Genomic DNA, 20,541 nt, shown 5'->3' with positions numbered 1-20,541 from the left:
TAGTTGGACCAAAACTGAAATAAAATGTCTTTGTATAGCATGAAGCATTCAAACATCAATGTCTAAGGTGTCTGTCATGCTGCAGTGAAAGATCTCTAGATTCATTTATCCCTGAAAAGAGAACTTTCAGCTGAGAGGGTGGTGCAGTATTACAGGACAGTCTTTTTCAAAACAAACCAAAAGAGGCACTCGCCCAATTTCCCTCTTAAACACTAAACTAAATTTCTAACCATTCTGTTTATCTTTGCTTTTCACTGACCCCACTCACCAAAGTACACAAGGTTATTAACACTGAACTTCAGAACCACTCTGCATTTGGCTTAATATCAGAGAAACAGAGGTAATGAATGGCAGGTTACACAGAGCATCATGGACATACATGTTTGGACAGTATAAAAATGCTAATCTCAGAGTCTATTAATGACGCTTTTTTGGTACATTTTTCTATAATTTTGCTTTCATCTTGCACATAAATCTGCAAGTCAAGGTTTCACCTGTGGATGAGTAGGGTTAGGATTAGGCATGAAAACAGTTCAGCTGTTTTAGTCCAGTTGCCCTCATCTTTAGAGGTATCTTGTGGTAAGAAGCTGAAGGCAGTGAGTTTAGTTACAGTGCAGGGATCTTGAACCTTCAAATCCAAACCAGTGCAGCCTGTTGTTATTAGGAACAGATGACAGGAAAAAACCACCAGATCCCTCATCATTCTATTTGTTGTCCTTGCACATCTAGCTGGAAGGGTAAAGATGGGACGAGCCAGAGGGTGTGTGCATTGCTGGGGAAGTGACAGCATCCATCCCTCTTGGTTCTGTCTTGTTTAGGAGTTGGTGCTCTTTTCCTTGGAGGAATCTCAAAGATCTCCAAGTAGTGCTGTGTCCAGGTTTTTTACAGCTTACTGAATACAACTGTAACCTTTCTTCAGTATTTGAAACAAAGCTTTTAGAGAGCTTTGTGAAGTTGATGGGAGTGACTATCCCTTGTGACCACTGCCCTGCATGTGCTGTTGTGTCAAAAGGGCAAAAGTCATCTTGCTTTTTATCAATGAAAGTGGCATGGCTATAAGGGAGAAGAGGGAAGTATCCTAACCTCATTTAGTAGTCAAGCTAATTTATTAAGGGAAATAATCTCCTGTATCTTAGAAAAACATAGGGATACTTAGTTTATAATCTTAAGTATGTCTTCAGTTTTAGAAAACAATTTTATGTTCTTCTGATGAGTTATTCAGCTAGGTTATTAATCAGAGGAAATGATTGTTTTTAAAAATATGCCCTTCCTTAATTTCTTTTCTCACTTAACTTCCTTGAATTCTATTTTTTAACAATAATGATCAGATTAATCCTAATAACTAGCTCTGTCAATAGTCACTATTAAAAAGGAAATTTTAATTTGAATTAGGACAACTATTTTAATTCTCTGATCTCCAGGACTTGCAGAAAACTGAAGTATCTGAGTTAGGGAGGAAGACATTTGTAATCCTTATTTACTCATACAATAATGGAAAATGTTGTCCAGACTTAAAAACTGTGGAAGTTCATGCCACCAGAAAGTAATTGAGATTCCTGAGCTCGATGGTTTTGGAGTTGGTGCATGACTTCCAGGGGCAGAACGTGTGTGCCTGCATGTCTGAAATGCAGTTCCAGAGAGCAGCTCCGCAGGGAGCAGCTCACCTCAGCTACAGTTGCTGACAGTGAGCTCTGCTCTGGCAAGGAGAGTCACAAATGGTAATTGCTCTGCTGACTTCTGTCCTGCCCTTCAAGAAATAAGCTGCTGCTGTCTTGCCTTAGATGTGGAACAAGGTCTGCATTTGGTACAGAGGAGCCCAAAAGTGACCGTGCAAAGCAACAAACCTGAATAACAACAAACCAGTGTTCTCATTTGCTAATAATTGTTTTTCCTCTACTACAGCATTTAATTTTAAAATTTGCTTCAAATTGCAAATACTGATTGAAAAGAACATTAACTTTGGCCAGGCCCCCTGCCAGTAAATTCAGTTTGAGGAGAAACAGATTTTGCTTATTGCATTCCACTATCTTTGCATTTTATCATCTTAAAAACAGTGAGCTAGAAATTATAAAAGTCATATTACTAAAATATTTTCAGCACTTAAAAATACTTTTTTCTTGTAATCCATAAAGATTGCTCTATAAAATCAGATGTTCAGCATGCATGAATAATGTAACTGTCATTAGAAACTGCAGTGTGAGTATGTAATGTTACAGAAATTCCCTTTTGTTCAGTACCATCAAATGACTGTGACTCTTTAATTTCTATTACTATCATAAGACACATGCCAGTCTGTGAGACACATGTATTGATGCAGAAACTGATTTAATCAATATTACTGCATTCCTTCCTGGAACCAAGTAATGAAGTACACTTCAGTGCCAAGAAAGGCCGTGTGTACTTACATCCCTAGAAAGTGTTGCTTGGGCCAAGAGATGGAAATTTCAGGTGTGAAGCAGTTTTTCAGTATCTGCCTTCATTTGATCTTCTGTTCATCAGTGCAGTTAGAATTATCCTGGGCCAATAGCTGGAAAAACAAATGTGAGCAGTTCCTGTGTGTAGACATCTAAACCAGGTCTTTCTTCCAAAAATACAGTGGAGGCACTAATGCCTTGCACCATTGGTGGCTGCAGAAGTTACAGGGGACAGAAGAGATCTCTGTTCAAATGCCTCCTTTGAACACACTTTGTGTCACTCAGTTGAGGAGCCTGACAATGACAGTCTTCCCTGCAGAAGCTGTGCCACTGTTGAACCACTGATTAGTGAGCATTTTAGATAATCATGACACTCCCTCCAGATGGGGAAGGTCCTGTGCCAAGAATACAAACAGTGCTGAAATACATTCAGCCGATATTTAGGCTGTGCAAGAAGTTGGATTGTCAAGACTGTCTTGTGAAACTCGACAAACAGCACCTTGCCTGTGCAGCCTTCTGAGGCTGAGACACTTCCCAGGTGTCTCTGTTCATGGCACCAGTGAGACTGTGCTGCTTCCTAGGAGCTCGACTGGCACAAATGTGAACCTTGGAGCCCAAGATGCCCTCTGGCTATGCCTGAGAACAGAAAGCACTCTGTGCATTAGCAGAGGACTAACTTTGTTTATTTTCCTTCTGGTTCCAGCCAGCATTCATGCTGTCAATGTTTTTCACTTCAGAAACACAACAGAACTGCTTGAATTCATTTGAGATGTTTCCAGAAACCTAATTCCAATTTGATGACGCAAAAGCTGCGGAACTGCTGCTGTCTTTCATCTGGAAACTCACATTTGTGTGGGCAGTGACCTTTTCACAGCAAGTACATGCTTCTTCTTATCTACCTTTGGGCATCAGTGGTTTACTTTTCTGCATTAGTTACTCTTATTCTTTCGCCATTTTTTTTCTTTACCACCTTGTCTTTTGTTTGTCTGTTTTGTATAGTAAAGCTATTAGGAGCTGTTTCGTGCCATTCAGAAATATTTTCCAACTAAAATAATGGAATTAAAATAAGCTTAGATTTTATCACATTTCTGCCTGTATTTTTGCAAAAACCCGCTCAGAAGACTTCCTTCTTTGTCCATGTGTTTTTATTTTACATCTCCTCATTCCTCACACAAACATGCCCTTGCAGTAGTTTGTTTAAATCTTTCAATTCTGCAAGGCACATGTGAATTATTAATGGGAAAGATACTATACACCCCAGAGCTGCTGTTGCCCTTTGCCTGGCAGCTTTACTGGAAGAGCAAAGCTTTGACCTACTTAGTGTTAAGCTGTAATAATGTTCATTTTTTTTTTTTCATTTACAGTAGCTAGGCTAGCCGTAGAAATGGCTTTTGCTGTTGAAGAAATGAGGACTTACTAAGGTCTCTCCTGTGAAAGCAGCTTCATCTCTCCTTTCAAGAATGAGAGGTTAAATACATTTTAAGTAATAAAAATATATTTTAAGTAATAATAACACAGAATTTTATCAAATTAGTATTACAGCCTATAGTTTTTCTAAGGGTTGGAGTAGCTAATTGTAAACATTGGGTAAGGCCTCCTGGGTGCTGGGGTGCAGTGAGCTGTTCTATAATGCCCCTTGGCACCCTTCATCATCAGGGGTTGCTTTGTGGCTGCATCTGTATTGAGAAAGCTGTTTGATTTCTACAGGTCTCCAAGTCTGCATGCACATCCTGGTCATGTCCTAGTTCCAGACTCAGACTGGAGAGCTTTGTGTATCCTGGAGACCACAGAGGATAATGGTGGTATGCCCCAAAAGCTCAGCAGGGGCAGGGAGGGGAAGCAGAACCCCAAGCTAAGTCCCTGAAGCCAGGCAGAGAGCTTTAACAGAGTGGGGAGATGGAGGTTGTACAGTCGGTTTTGTGTCATTAAGGATGCAACTCCTGCATTGCCAAAAAGCTGCTTTCTCATGAGGCCAGAGCAGCAGGTGTGACAGTACTGCCAGTGCCCTAAGAGGAGAGGTGGCCAGAGCACGGCCAGGGAGGCTGTAATGCAGCAGCAGCTCAGGGCCAGCCCCTTTCTTTGCTTGTATGTGAGGAGAGAACTCGAGGCAGCTCCTGGGCCTGCAGAGCTCTCCCTTCCCCCTCCTGCTGCACATTCTGTGCTCCTCCCCGCTGCTGGGCTGGCTCCTGGCAGGATGGAGGGTGCTGACTAGAAGCCTTGCCACTGGGCAGTGCTGCTGGGAATGGGGAGGTATGAAGGGCCTTAGCAATACAGTACTCAGCATCCAAATTCATTCTTTCATTCCTGTTTTTGTCTCCCCAGTATCTGATCTATAGATCAGTCTGGGGAAAGACCAGAGATACAAATCAGTGGCTGCTTGTTACATAAAGCCAAATTTGTCTTTTTCTATGCAGTATGAGTTCTCAACAAACAGCTTTGTTAAAAACCAAATCAAGTCTTGTAGAAATACTGCTTACTCTATCTACTAACTGCACAATCTGGCTCCCACTAATCCTGAACAGACTCATCATCCCTGACAATCCCTTACTAAGGTTTCCAGTCTTGCACAGATGTTACACTTTCCCAATGAGCACTGGGACCTTAAGCATGATGATATGAAACCTTTAATCATTAATTGAAAACAAGCAATTTGTCTGTGATTTTAGTTTGACAATCCATAAAATAGTGCTTCTTCAATGACAAGTTAGCAACTCGGTTACAAAGAACAAAGTTTAAACAACACAACAGTTGTATGCACAAAGCTACCACGTCTTTTTTTGTCTTTTAATCAGGAAAAAAATTTATTTATAAAAACGTCTCATGTAACTTACTGTCGAGTCTCTAGCTGAATACAGTGGTTTAGAACACTAACGGCCCATGCTTTTATACAGATTAGCCAAAGCATGAACATCAATGAAAATTAACCCCCAAAAATAACTTGTCTTTGCCTTATGTTATGAGCCACAACAGTGTTAAAACTGGAACAGTAATGAAAGCAACACAAGAGTTAGGAAGCACAGTTGCTTAAAGAGTAAAGTAAGTGTTTTCTTTTGATGTCTCAGAATAATAAGAAAGTTAGAAATGGCAGAAACTCCTCTGTAGATTAGTCCATAGAAAGCATTGTCTCATGGGGCTTTGGAAAAGTCCTGTCTGGTGGCTAATGCACTAGGGCATGATGAGATACATTACAGAGCCCCCAGGCCAGTAACTTCTGAAGACAGCCTAAAACGTAGGAACAAAAACGAGGAAAAAAAAAAGAAAAAAAAAAAAGGCAAAAAAAGAAAAAAAAAATCTTCTCACTATTAAAAAAATACCACTTGAGTACAACCAGCATAGAACAGCATTTCAGTGTAGGCAAGTTTTCTCACACATAGGTTGGTGATTTTTTTTTTCTTAAATGTCAATTACTGAAACAGTTACAATAGTCCAGAAAAATTTTACAGCAGATTTCTAGAGCTTTTAAATAATGGCTGTGGTACCTTGACATTATTCCCGGTTTTTCCTTCATTATATGCAACAAAAAAAAAAAAAAAAAGAAAAAAAGAAAAGAAAAAAGGAAGCCACAAACAAAAAAAACCAAAACCACAAAACCAAAAAACCCCCAACAAAACAACCAAAAACCCCATTTGGATAAGTGCAAATTGTAACAATGGCAGTTCTACATATGGTTACAGTGACAAAATTTAGTGCAAAGGTGCTAAGGTGAAGAAAAGCCCACAGAATACAGAAATGACACAAAATACTGAGATAGTACTTAGCCCTATACAATAACACACTTTGAAATACCATGTTTTAAAAAGTATTGCATTTGCATTGTGTTTTTAGTTTATATTAAAATGCACTGAATACAGTTCAATTGTTAAAGCTTTGTGTCCAAGGAGTGCAGAGTGGATGAACATGGCAGGCTAATGGGACTCTGGATTTGGAAGTGGTGAGGAAAACAATATTGCATTACTGAGTTATGCAACAGAAATTAAAAAGAAGGTGGATGGACAAACATAAAATGCAGTTAAGAACTAGTTCCAACAGCTGGCAACCAGCCACTCCATTCCCCAGCTCTCTTGGCTTTGGCCAACATTACCTGTCTCATTTTAGTTAATCTGAACATCCTGAAGTGCTTGGTAAAGGGATGGGATCTGTCCAGGCAGCAGCCTTTGAATGACCTCTAAAATGCTGCATGCTACTCATGATTGCCATACAACCTGACTGCATGATAAGTGGCGAGTTAAACAGGGATGTATTTTGTACAGAAACCTAACGAAAAATGGTCATTTTGGCTGAATAAAACCTACACGAGAGGAAATATCAGATAGTGATGACATCAGATTTGTACTTGCTCTGAAGCACTTAAGTACTTTGTCAGTAAGTAGTGTCAGTATATGTAAAACATCTGAGTGCTAAAGGAGGAGCCTGCACTCTCTCTGTCTCTCCCTCCCTCCCTTAAGCAGAGTTCTTGAAATTATGTTTTTCCAAAGCAGAGAAAAATGGTTGCACCCTTTAAAAGAATCACATGGAAAGGCACAGGCACCTGATGTTTTCTCCTTACTGTTTTACAGTCATTTTAATTTAGCAGTTTTACTCAGACTAGAAGGATTAATTGGATGCAGAAGTACCTGAAGTCAGTACCTCCGAACCTCCATCTCCTGCTCACAGGCAGATTTTGGGACAGGGAGATGGGGTGTTCAGACTTTTGGGAGCAGCAGAATGACTGAGAGGGCCAGCAGCACTTCACAGGGCATTACAGGGGCACCGGTGATCATGAAAAGTGCTGGATTTGCACATTCTAGCAACAGAAAAAATACACCTAAGATGCCAGTTTGCCCTAAGGAATTATTCTGCAGTTGGAGGGATCCCTGCAAATGGATCTAAGTGTATTTTTATGCCGGGCAGCTTTGCTGGAGCAGGACCTGGCTATCACCATTTTGCCTCACTGGTGTTTTGCTCTTCATTGCATCTCCCCTGCTGGGCTTGGGGGCAGCCCTGCCTTGCCGTGGGGCTGCCGAGGGTGTGCCCTGGCCCAGCCCGTGTCCGGGACAAAGAGGCCAGGCTGGCACTGCTGGCTGTTGGAACTAGTTGGCAGGTGGTGCCTGGTGTTAGGTGTTATGGAGAGCGGAAGACGACTTGAGTCGGAAACAGTTAATACTAGCAATTGAACAGAAAATAAAAGATGCCGTATTGTTTCCTTGATAACTAGGATCTACCACAGACTCTTGGCAGAGCTGGCAAAGCTTGCATTGTGTCTCATCCCTTCAATATGGAGCAAACTTCTGGCGGTCAGATTTCTTAACCCCGCTCGTCGAAGGAATTTTGGCAGTGTAAGCGGACAAACTCCCCGTGGCCCCCGCGGCGGCCGCGGCATTTAGTGCCAGGAGTGGGACAGTTTTCATGCCAAGCAGACTGGAGACAGGAACGGCATAGTGGGTGGTTGGCAGAGTTGGTAGGGGAGGGGGGGTACTGACGGTAGCGGCGGAGGCGGCCGCCAGCACGGCCATGGAGGTGGGGGTGGAGGTAGGGGTGGCAGACTGAGAGAGGTTCATGTTGAGGTCAACAGGGGTCGTGACGGAAGCGGTCTGGGTGCTGACTTTAGCCATCTCTAAGCTGCAAACGAAGAGAGGAAGAGGAACAAACAGGTTGGGAGGGTTCAGCCAGGGCGGTGGGACCGGGAGGAGGAGGAGGAGGAGGGAGGGACGGAGGGAGGGAAGGACAGCAACCACGAAAGGGCAGAATCCAGGATTAGATCGGTGGACGAGGGGGACAGACGAGTGGGAGGGAGGAGGGGGAGAGAGAGAAAAAAAGGGAAAATGAGGGTCAAAGGAGGAACATGTTATGTGTTAAAGAAGAGAAATAACAAAAGGGTTTTCCATGATTTGATGGGGAAAACATTACTGAGACTCTAAAGTTCTTTCAGAACAGAAAAAAAAAGAAAAAGGAAGAGGGTATGGGGGTGTTGCTAGTTTATTTTACATATGAAAAAAAAGGAAATCTAAGGAATGCAGGTAATGGCAAAAAGATGGAAAAAACGAAACAAAAAAGAAAACTTAAAATAACTATGAAGTTTACTCCCCAGCACTGATATGGTGAATTTTGCTTTTCAAAATTAGGATATTTCTGAAAGGGGGACGCGGGGGGTTTTGGTCATTTTTTTCAATTTGTCAGTTTTGTGACATAAATAATATCCTTTGTCATTTTGCTAGGATGAGAGGAGACTGAGCAACAATTTGCTGCTTTCATTTAAGGCATAAAGTTTTGGCTGTTTTGGTTTCTTTGTTTTTTAAGTGAGTTAGTTTTTCATTTCATTCACTGTGAGGTCAATGTGCATTTTTCATATAAAACAAACCAGATTAGCCAGTGTGTTCACTTTGGTTTGTACTTTCCCCAGACCTTTTTTTTAATATCACAACAAAATATTTATGCAATCTAATTATAAGTAAATTAGTAAAAAGGAACACTGAAGAACACCCCGGCTTGCACAGCAGTGGTATCCTTCCTGAGCTTGCACAGTGGTTACAGTGAACATGACAAAGCTTTCCAGCTGACAGACAAGGTACTACATGGATACAACAGACATCCTCAGACAGACCCCACCAGCACCAGGAACATTGGGACTGACCCGACCTCTGAGCCCAGGCAGTGATGGGCTCTTGGGAGGGTGTAGGAATAAACCACCTTCATTTAATCTAACTCCATCATCAGCAGGCGAGATGAGTTTGGCCCACATACTCCTGCTTTTCTGTACATTTTCAGACATTAAAATACAGTAATTCCAAGGACACACTGATTTCTTTGTGTGCTGTGTATGATTTTTGGGCATACAAAATCCTCCCTTTGCCCATTTGCTTGTTGCATCTTGTGCACTGGCTTTTGGGTTGGCAAATAACACAAATACTAATTTCAGGATGCTCTTTGCAGGTGACCAGCTGGGAGCTATGGCAGCCTAGCATAGAAATAGGACTATGGGTTGGAAAACCTTAGCTAGCTGCAGTTTTATGTGTATTCCCAGTAAGTTTGGGGTTGTCTTTCTGGCAATTACTAATTTGTCAGGCTCCTGGGCTTTCCCCTAAGGTGAGCTGAGGAGCTCTAGCAACTCCTTGATTCCAGACTGAAGTGCCAGCAAGCTGCTGGCTGGCCATGCAGAGGACTTGGTGCTTTCCCTCCACACCCCATCAGGCCCAGGAGGGCTCCCCAGCACAGGGTTTGTGCTGGTCCCTGTTGGGGACTGGGAGAGCAGCTGTAGCCAGGCTGCAGGCTGAGAAGGAAACATGGTCACCCACACAGGGCTTGGAAAAGCTCTCTCCTTCTCACCTTAGACACAGTTTTGAGAGTAACAGAGAAAGGCAATGACCAGTGCACTGCCTGCTTCATGCAAGGATGAAGGATCAACCAGTGCTATGTAGGGAATGGGGCACTGGACTAGAGCTTCCCAAAGCACTGCTGCTGATGGTGAGTCTGAAGGACACCTGAAACGGGTCTGAGCTGGGGAGAGGAGGCTGGGGAAGAGGGAGATGCTTGAGCACCGAGCTCCTCTCTTCTTCACAGAGAGAAGAGGGCTCTTGGAGCATAAACACCTCAGTAGCTTTTGCTGCTGGGAAGCTGGAAGGAGTGCATCTTATGTGAGGAGCTGGGAGGGAAGGAGGATGAGTGCATGAAATTCAGACTCCTTTGAGGGAGGTGAAGTTTTGATTTTTTTTTTTATTTAATTTTCCTACCCCAAAATCTTTATCTGCTCCCCATGAATGAGCAACTCCTAGCTTTTCTAAGCAGACAGAAGTGCACCCTTGTGCTTTTGGCCATGCCACTCGCCATCTACTTACACAGAGGGGTTTATGAATCAGAGACTCCCAACTCCACTGTACATCCTCGGCTTGGGGGTGTAGGAGCTACATGTGATACCTTAGTATGTTTTGAAAAACTCAGTTTATATAGTTGGATTTTTCAGTACTACTCAGTATTATTCAAGGAGGGAGGCCCATAAAAAGATAGTGCAGGACTCAGTGTTTCAGTGATTCCAAATCTGTCTACTGTGCATTTAACAAAAACAAAAAAATCCTTATTGATATGGGAAGGGTGGGGGGGCTGTTGTTTGAGCTTAAGCTTCTTCCTGCACCAGCACAGAGAACAGATCCCACAGGCCAAAATGCTGGTGTTGGCAGCAGCCATTCCAACTCCCTCTCTGATTTACTCTCACAGCTACAACTGCAGCAGTAATTGGCCCTGTTTCCCCTTTATTACTGGTGGCAACACATAAAGTGAGATTAGCTATCAGCTGTCCCATGGGAGTGGCAGTTTCCCAAACCAACTGTGGATGCAACAACATTGTGGGTAAGGCAGCCTTCTTACAAAATTTCACAGTAACCATTTTACACTGTCCCTTTGCAGGCCTGCACCTTCTGAATACGTACACTGAAGGCCACATCCTGCATCACCTGAAACTGGTGAAGAGAAGAGGGCAGGTGGGGCTTTGGTAGTCCTGTTGGGTCTGCAAATGAACCTCTCATAAAAAAATACCTTCAGACAACTGCCCTTCAACAAGGAGCAAGTGCTGCTGGCTAAGTTAATTTATAATCCAAAGTCAGATATTACACAGGAAAACTAAACTGCAGTTCAATCTTAATAAAAGCAAGAAGATGAAATTGGGTAATGAAAATCTAGTTACTACAGTGGAGACCAGTTAAAGAGGCAGAAGGCTTTACAGGAAAAAAGACATTTCTACTGCAAACAAGCTAAGACACACTCTATTAGTACAGAGGCCAGCGCTCGGGTAAGCAATACAGAATCAAACCAATACTTTAGAAAGATTTAAATCTCTGTCTTGATATTATATCAATATATTTATATATATCTGTAATTTAGAATATACTATGTACATATCCAACACCAGATTGCAATAAAATTCTTAAAGCAAGCTGATAAATTATTCTATAGATAACAACTTTGGTTGGAGGATAGCTTAAAGATACACGCAGTATGTTTCAGGTTAGATAATTTTGGATTTTTACATCTTATGTTGCTGAAAGACATTAGTTTATGCAGAAATACTGGCCCTGGAAACCAACTTCTGGGAACAACAGATCTTGTAGGGGAGAAAAAGATCTACCTTATGCTGAATGCTTGTATGGCTGTCATTTCTTGTAATTATTATTTTCACATATCAGACCACACTTTGGGCAGTCTAGGTGCTGTACTCATCTCTTCCCCAAAGCTGTTTTATGCCACTGTCTTTAAACGAGACAGCATGACTTGTGGCAGGTTTAGGAGGTGGCTCCCAGCACACAGAGGCAGCAGCAGCAGCAGCAGCCTGGCTCTGCACCTCTGTCCTGCCCCAGCAGCTAACCCTCACTAGAGCAAACCTCCCACCTGCCTCACGGCTTCTCAGTCTTCCTCCAGTGCGACTGAGCTCGCACTGCTGCTGTGGTGGCACCTGGCTGCACAGCAGTGTCTCGTGTGAAAGGAGACATCTGGAACAGTGTCACTTTTTAAAATGAAAAAGCCACCTTAATTGCCTATGTTACCTTACAACTTAATTTATTACACATTACTTTAAGAGTCTTCATTTACAAATGAAGTCACTTCATCTAAATACAGTTCCAACACATGGCACATAATAATATATGATGGTTTATTGTAGATGATGGTTAACAAATGACTTCTATCTAGAAATTTAACAGGAACAAAATACTTTGTTTCTGGTTTTACAGGGTATAGATAGAGATCCGTGGTATATGACTGCTGAGGAGTTCTCTTCTTTGCCAAAGTATGTTAAAAGAAGACCTCATATAGATCCCATTCCACCACAAGAAACATTAAACAGGAATCAACAGAAGTGTGAGAGTTCACAGATTTTTCTAAAGTGAGTCAAACAGTTTTGTTCACTAGAGTTTCTGTCTCTGGTGAGCAGCTCACTGCAACTCCATTAATAAGTGCATTATTTTATTTGCATGCTTTAGCTGTCTTCAAGATCCTAAATTGTTATCTTCCGAGATCCAGATGCATGCCATGTGGTGTTTGTGCAACTAAAAATGAAGGGGTCTATTCTCGTCTCGATGTGTGGGGAATCCCTGAACACCAAGAGAAGAACATATCCTTAAGGGTTAAAGGAGGGAACACATTTTTATTTGATTACAGGGCTTACGGAAGTGACTTATATTTGCTACAAAGAATATAAATCAAAAGAGCTGCAGGTTGCTTTAAGACTCTGGAAATGGTTTATCTTAGTTTTCACAGTGCCACCCCTATATATATCTTTCCCTAGGAAGCTGCTTTCAGACTAAATTATAAAAAGCAGTATTTTTGTCTGCTGTAACACAGAGCTGCACACACATCCCATTCCTCCACTCCAACCATTGCAGTGTTGCTCTACAAAACTGGGATGGAGAGGAGGCTGGACCACAGGAAGCGCAGACCTGCTGTGACTGCAGCTCCCACAGAAATCACATACTTTGTACTACCTTAACAGCAAACATAGTTAAACACAAAGCTTCATTCATATCACAGTATTTTTGTTGGGGGGGGGGGGGGGGAAATAAAAGAAAAAAGCACCACAAATACACAGCTACTCCCCCTCCCCCACCATGTATTTGCCTCAATCCAGCATTTACAAGTAGATCTATAAGACAGCACCATATCCACTGCACTTTCTTCTCATATAATTGCAAATAAAAGTGGGATCAATTTTAATGTTTTCCTAAGTAATCATATAAAATCAGTTAAGAGAACTAAGCCATCACCATGGCTTAGTTAGCTAAGCAGCCAGTGCTTTCATTAATTCAGGAAGTGGAGAAGCGGGTAGTTTCATCCCATCTCATTAGGGAATGCTTCTTACAGATTTGTGGTGCTGTCTCAAGAAGTAAATACTGTGCCTCTTCAGCAACCTAATGTCAGTTTATCAACTCTGAGTGACAATTTCCACTTGGTAAATTAAATTTATTTTGCAATCTGTTTCACTATATTTGCCATTCAGGACAGTAACATGGGTCTGTGAGAAGTATTTTCCTCTAAACAATTTGTGATTGTCATTTCATTTAATTTATCCACCGATATTTTAGGTAGATGCTAATATGAGTATTCAGATTTTGCAGCTTTTGTCATTCAGCATGTACCCGGAATCGCACTGGATTAAGCTCCTTTCCATATAAATCAACAGCAAACACAGGTTCTAACAATAAAGGCTTTACAAACCATTAGGAATTGAGTAATACTATGCAAAATGGACACTGCAAAGCAACTTTCTGGATCTACCCAGGACAGACATTTGCTGGAGAGCAGACAGAGCAATCTTGCAGAAGCATGATCACTTACAAAGCCAACTTACCTTGCATTAATGAGGTACTGTGCTAAGCTGATGTTTGCAGGGGATCCTGTGATTGTAACTTGTCGTTCTGCCGAGCCTTCTGTGGCATTAGCAATCTTGATCTGCGCTCCTGACATCTGCCTGATTTCATTTATCTTACTGCCTTGTCTGCCAATAATGCAGCCTATTAACTGGAGCGGGACAAAGACTGAGATTAGTGCCACAGACACAAGCAAAAACCACTTAACTGCAATCTGTAGTATTGCTAAAAACATGGTTATGAGCAGCTCAGTAGCAAAACAAAAAGAATTTTGCTCTGCTGTTTGGAAGGAATCACTAGTGCAGTCTATTGGCTCTATGGTTATATGCTTCTAGATCCAGTTTTGCTGCTACATGGTTAAGTCAGTATCTTATTTCTGGTATTTCAAGACTATTTCACTGTCTCCCATGGCAGAAAATGCCAGTGTGCTGTGATGTTGAGAAAACCAAACCACAGCCCTGCCTGACTTGCTGGTGGCAGCAGCAAGCCAAGAGCAGCAGCTGGAAGTCAGGCTGACCATCCACAGCTGCTGCCTGTGGCTTTGCACCTTTCCATGGCACTGACAGCCCTACACCTCCCTGGCTACACGTGGTTCTTGCTTGGCTAGGTACTGTGCATTAAAGTCAGTGGGATTTACAGCTCTTTGACTGCAGGCAGAAGCAGGCATAGGAAGAGACTGAAATTTTTTCTGCCTTCCTTTACAGAAACTTACCAGAACTCTTGTTTTGTGAATAGGACTGAGCCTGACCTGTAGATGGGTATGCATGTGTGTCCCAGGGTGTTGCTCATCCAGCATGGGGAGTCCCCAGGAGCAAGTGGGCATAGAGCCAGCAACTGAGACTGAGAGATTTTGGTTTCTTTAAGGGTGATGAGGGGAGTTCTGTTCTGTGTTAAGGAAGGATGGGTGCTGAGAATCTCAGCCATGGCCAGAATGAGTAGAAAATAGAAAGGTCTGTTGATGCTGGGATAATGTTGCCAGTTTTGCACTAGGATATGCCAAGATGTGGAAACTGCCCTTCCTCTCCCACTCTTCCTGCTGCTTCAGGCCCTGACCTTTGTGTTACCCTTTGAGGTAGTGTAGTACTTGGAGTAACTGGCCAGAAACAGATTCATGTTGTCCAGACATTTTATCAAAAGAAAAAACCTCCAAACGCAATCCTTGCTTCACACTCAGGGACAAACAGAAAGCCAAAGTGGATACCCAGGTAGCTGAAACAAAGACCAAGTTGTGACAAGCACAAGAGGAGCAACCACAAGGGGGGAAAATGGGTTGGCAGGAAACACACAGGATTTCCCATCCTGTTACAACAGGAGTGCCTTGCTGAGCTCCCTGTCCTTTATCCCAAGGATCCCTCAGTGTGTCACTACACGTGCCAGTGCAGAGGGCTGGTGTGAGCTTCACCAGGAAGCCTCTGGCTGTCTGTGTGTGCACCAATGTGCCTGCACTGGCTACCTGTGGGCAGACAGAATGTTTGGACACCCTCTGCAAGCTGTGACATCGCCCATGGCTCATGCAGAACACACAACTCCATCTGCCATGCAGGAAGGATAGTAGTGCTGGGGGCTTGGGCTCTCTCTGGAGTGCCTTTCTCATTACATGTTACTTACACTGAAATTTGAGCAGTATCTGAATATTCAAGAGCTGATGTGCTCTTGAAGAAGTTAAAGGGATATTTGGTTTTACATAAAGACACCTGCCTGAGATGCCTTGCTCTGAGATGGAATCAGATGGAAACTGCATCCAAACACCATTGGCCCATTTGGGAGAGGAGCCAGACCTGCCACAGACTATACCAAGCCTACTATACACTGTAGTCTAATACTATACTTACTACTAAAATATTATAATCAGTGGCACAAAGCTCAGGAGACCTGTCATGTGTGGTGTCCCCCGGGGTTCAGAACTGAGCCCAGTACTGTTTAACTTGTTCATCAGTGACTCAGATGAAGGGGAAGAGCCTCCTCAGCAAGTTCTCTGATAGCAAAAAGCTGAGAGGAGTGGCTGGTACCCCAGAGGGCTCTTCAGCCCCTCAGAGGGACCTCAACAGGGTGGAGAAATGGGCAGAGAAGAACCTTCTGAAATTCAACAAATGTGGGGGCTGACCTGCTGGAAAGCAGCTCTGTGGAGGACCTGGAGGTCTTGGACATGCTGTCCATGGACCAGCAGAGTACCCTTGGGGCCAAGAAGGACAAGAAGATCCTGGGGAGCATTAGGAATAAAAAACACTGCTCCCAGATCAAGTGAAGTCATCCTGTCCCTCAACTCAGCTCTGGTGAGGCACATCTGGAGTGCTGTGTCCAGTTCTGGGCTAGTCAGGGCAAGAGATGCACAGAGCTCCTGGAGCAGGTCCAGTGCAGGGCCACAAAAATGAGTAAAGGACTGAAGCATCTCTCTTATGAGGAAAGGCTGAGGGAACTTGACCTGTCCAGCCTTGAGAAGAGACAACTGAGAGGGGACCTCATAAATGTCAGGATCTGAAGGGAAGGTGCCAAGAGGGTGGATCCAGGCTCTGCTCAGTGGTGCTGAGCAATTGGACAAGAGGCAATTAATGGACAAAAACTGATGTACAGAAAGTTCCACATGGATGTGAAGAAGAACCTTTTCACTGTGTGGGTGACCAAGAACTGGGACAGGTTGTCCAGAGTGGTTGTGGAGTCTCCCTCACTGAAGATATTCATGAACCACCTGGACACAATCCTGTGCCATGTGCTCTAAGATGACCCTGCTGGAGCAGCGAGGTTGGACCAGACAACCTCAACCCACTGTGGTCCCTGCAACCTGACCCACTCTGTGATTCTTTGAATACCTGTATTATTGGTATCTGTAATATACACATACATATGTACATACACACACCGTATGTAAATGTATATGCATATATATTTTGACTCTCTCATGACTTGGTGGGAAGAGCTCACATCAGATGTGCATCAAGCCCAGTAGTCTGTCTCTGACTGTGGCAGTAGCCCACCTTTAGAAGTACAAGAAAAACAAAGATAAAACCAGTGTGAGGTATAAAATAGTTTCCACTGGCATTTCAAGTTCCCTCCTAAGGCTTACAGACCACCTCTGTAGCTGCTATAGTAGCTGCTGTCTCTGCCTTTATGCTCCATAGTCCATCTGTGTGACAATTTCTTTCTGAAGGCAGTGACTCGCAGAACCTGCTGATGTGTTGTAAGTATCACCATATGTTTGTACATCCCAAAATTTCAGCTGGTGTACACTCCTTGATCTGTGAGCACCAGGTAAAAATGGTTCCCTACAAAATGGTTCTCTACACCACCTGTGTCTGTCTTCCCCAGCCTCAACACAACTCATTTCTCCTTGTGCCAAAAAACAACCCCTCGAAACAAACCAACCCTAAAACACATGTTCTGCTTTTTGCCTTTTTCTTGCTTTACTCTGTTCTCCAATAAAGTTCTGCTGGCATGGATGGAAACAGGACTAAGTCAGGAGTCTGGATTCTTAAAGGGTGGGATTTGAAGTTCTCCTATAATTCCTTCCACCTCAAAATTACTGATGCCAATAGTTTATCCCAATATGCTATGGCATCTATATGGCATCTCTGGTTCAGGTACTTCTCTTCCATTTTTTTAATCTTTCCCACAATGCTAAATAGAAAAGATTTTTATTTATTTATTTATTTTCCTATAATGCTATAGCACTGACATTGACTGCCACAGGAAATTGCATGGAGATTTTAAACACTGGTAAAAAAGAATCCAATTTCTTTTCTTATAGTGCAGTGCTTGTAAAAAGAGCCAAGAATTATCCCCTGCAGCTTGGTGTCTGCTGTTAGAAGCAGAGGGGTTGACCACACCTGTCCACAGGCACTCATGGCTCCCCCTGGTTCCCTGCTGCCAACACACAGCAAGTTCATTTGCTTTGGTGCAGCCTCTGCATCAGCTGAGCAAGCAGGTGCTCATCATGAATGAGTCTCTTCAATCTCTTTTCAGAAAGATACAGGCTGGAACTCTTAGTTTCAGGTTTGGGTTGATCTGTTTTGTGTTTTTTAACTAGAAGGTCTGGGGCAGAGTACTCTACAGGGGAACTATCTCCTGAGGCAGATTATAGTTCTTTACAAACTTGCAACAGGGCCTGGAAAAAGATGCTTAAATATTCTGTATCTCTTAAGAACAAAACAATAATGATGTTAAGAAATTTCCTTGCCACAACAATGCAAAAAGTGCACCACAATACTTGCACAGACTTTGCAACAAGCCATATAGAAAACTGGGAAAATGTGGGCTGCTCTGAGAATATTTTGCTCATGTGGGTCCCACTCATTGACAGGGAAATATTTAAGGTACCATAGGAAAATAAAGGCAGTTCTTCAAGTCTGCCATATCCATCTTGGATGGACGGACACTTCTGTTTCTATGGAGTAGTGATGAGATTTACAGCTGCCTTAAAATGTTCTTGGTGCTTTCTGTGGGGTGAGTTGCTTTCTTGTTGCTTGTCCCTGACTGCCTCTCCCACACATATGCAAAATATGCCTGATTTTTAAGAGACAGATTTTTAAATTATTGGTTTGTTCATTTACTCTCAATGGATGTTTTGGGGTATTGACTTAAGAAATCTTAAGACATCTGTTATCTGCACATAAAGCTACCATCTCTTCTTTCTTTTAAGGCTCTTTTAAGGATCTGTTTATGCCACTTTATTCTGGGATTTAGGTGAAACACACATTGTGTAACTTTGGCAGCAGTGGAAGGACAGACAAGATCCCAGCAAGGAAAGAAAGGCAACCAAATGTCCCTGTAAGAGGCTTTGATGAGCAAAAAGAGATACTAGATAAGGACCAAGGTGACTTCTGAGATGGACTGGAAGAAGTATCCTCTTTGTTCTCTTTTTGGAGTTACATAGAAGTTGTGAAAAAACCTAGAAAAGCAAATCTTCTGAATTCATTATTTGGAGAGGAAGCCTTAGCTTTTAGCATGTGGAAAGTAACTTTCTGTAAAACATATATATATATTTTTATTCTCCAGTACCGCTTTATTACTGAGCAACAGGTTAACTGCAATTGTCAGCATCCTATATAAAGAAAGCAGCATGATGTTGTTACAGAAATTATTAACAACAGTAAAATAAATTTCTGTCACTGCCTAAATGCCAGAGGGAGTGAGGAAAATTTATTTTAATATGAAGCTATGTAATTTGTAAAAGGCTATCAATATCTATCTGCTGTAGACTAGGCTAAACTCTCATCTCCTCTTTACTGTCTATATCTGATTTTGCTTTATCATGTTCTCACTGAGGCATGCTTATCATTATCTTGGTCTTAAGAAGTGTGTAAAAGTAGATAGCACATGTAGCTACACACTGATTTTTCTGGTAGCTGCAAAGCATGTAGGTATTTGCAAGTTTCATGGTGTTCTCATGTGTGCTGGACTTTTGCACAGATAAGCACAAATGACAGAAAAGCTCTGGAACTCGTGCAGCACAGGGGATCCCTGGAGCTGGAGCAGGGGACAAACCATGGGCAGCTTCAGGGCTGCACTGCAGTTCCACGCCAGGGCCTGCAGCTTCCTTCACCATCAGCCAGATAAACAATCACTGTGCCACTGATGGCCTGTCCATCAAAACTGGGACTAGGAGATGCTTATTGGGAAAGCAAAGCCCACACAGGCTTTGCTGCACAGCTGCTGCTGCCTCTCCCACCCTGACCTCCCTCCACACACAGCATCTGGATTGATGGTGCTGATGCCTTCCCACCCTGCTCCCTCACTGCCTCATTTCTCTCATATCCTCATTTCTCTTTGAATCATTAAGGTTGTAAAAGACCTTAAAGGCCATGGAGCCCAATGATTAACCTGGCACCATCATTTCACCCCTAAAGCAAGTCCTCAAGTGCCACATCCACAGTGTCCATTTGAATACTTCCACATGTCCTTTTAAACACTTTCAGGGATGGTGATTCTAACACTTCCCTGAGCAGCCTGTTCCAATGACATTTCTCCTAACATCCAAACTAAACCTCCTCTGGTGCAACATCCTGAGATAATTTCCTCTTTTCCTATCATTCACTTGGGGAAGAGAAGAACTTCCACCTGCTAGTCTCTTTTCAAGTAGTTACAGAGACCAAAGGGATCTCCCGAGTCTCCTCTCTTCAGGCTAAAGAACCCCAGCTCCATCAGCAGCTCCCCATGGGACTTGTGCTCCACAAGACCCTTCACCAGCTTCATTGCTCTTCTCTGAACTCGCTCCAGCATCTTGATGTCTTTCCTGAACTGTGGGGCCCAAAACTGAACACAGCATTTGAGGTGTGGCTTCACCAGAGCCAAGCACAGGGGACATTCACTGCCCTGGTCTTGCTGGTCACATCACTGCTGATACAAACACATTTTTGGCACTGGGCTGCCTGGAGAGCAGCCCTAGTGCAGCTGTGCTGGGGACACAGGACATCAGTATGCATGGTCACACTGGGAGACCCCAGGGAAGGCATCTGCAAAATTCCCAAGCAGCTCCAAGAGCCTGTTCTTCCCTCTGCTCTGCAACCCTGGGTGTGCACACAGACAGGTGCTCACAGAGTTCAGGTGGGCAGCACCAACCTTTGCTCCTCTAATGCACACCTTGACACCATGCAAACATCAGAACTCCTCTCACCAGCTTCAGAGCTCCTGCAGGCTCTGCCTAAGCCTAACCCCATTTTGGCCTTGCTTTGATCCTTCAGCAACAACAGCAAGACACACAATGAGTAACCAGAAAATCTTTCTGTGCCAAGCATCGTGTGAATCTGTGCTTGCTTTTCACTGACAGAGTTGAGCTGAGGCATTTCACACCTCATGGGTGAGAAACT

The 20,541-nt window shown here is 43.1% G+C and overlaps 1 protein-coding gene across 16 annotated transcripts in view; it reads right to left on the bottom strand.

Annotated features, from left to right (window-relative positions):
• Positions 1-20,541, bottom strand: part of LOC306800413 (poly(rC)-binding protein 3-like) — a 492,346-nt gene that overhangs the window by 4,895 nt on the left and 466,910 nt on the right. For 11 of the 16 annotated variants that reach the window (XM_079302498.1, XM_079302513.1, XM_079302499.1 and 8 more), the window contains 2 exons: positions 13,723-13,892; positions 7,390-8,012 (listed from right to left, as the gene is read on the bottom strand). In XM_079302498.1, the coding sequence (XP_079158624.1) occupies positions 7,664-8,012; positions 13,723-13,892 (519 nt within the window). In that variant the 3' untranslated portion in view covers positions 7,390-7,663. Of the gene's footprint in view, positions 1-4,524; positions 5,637-7,389; positions 8,013-12,013; positions 12,470-13,722; positions 13,893-20,541 lie in introns of those variants that run through there. The other 5 variants (XM_079302501.1, XM_079302505.1, XM_079302502.1 and 2 more) reach the window with 3 other exon arrangements.

Source organism: Erithacus rubecula (genome assembly GCF_903797595.1).
Source record: "Erithacus rubecula genome assembly, chromosome: 3".
In the NCBI taxonomy this organism is placed as follows: Eukaryota; Metazoa; Chordata; class Aves; order Passeriformes; family Muscicapidae; genus Erithacus; species Erithacus rubecula.
This window is presented reverse-complemented; position numbering and strand designations above follow the sequence as displayed.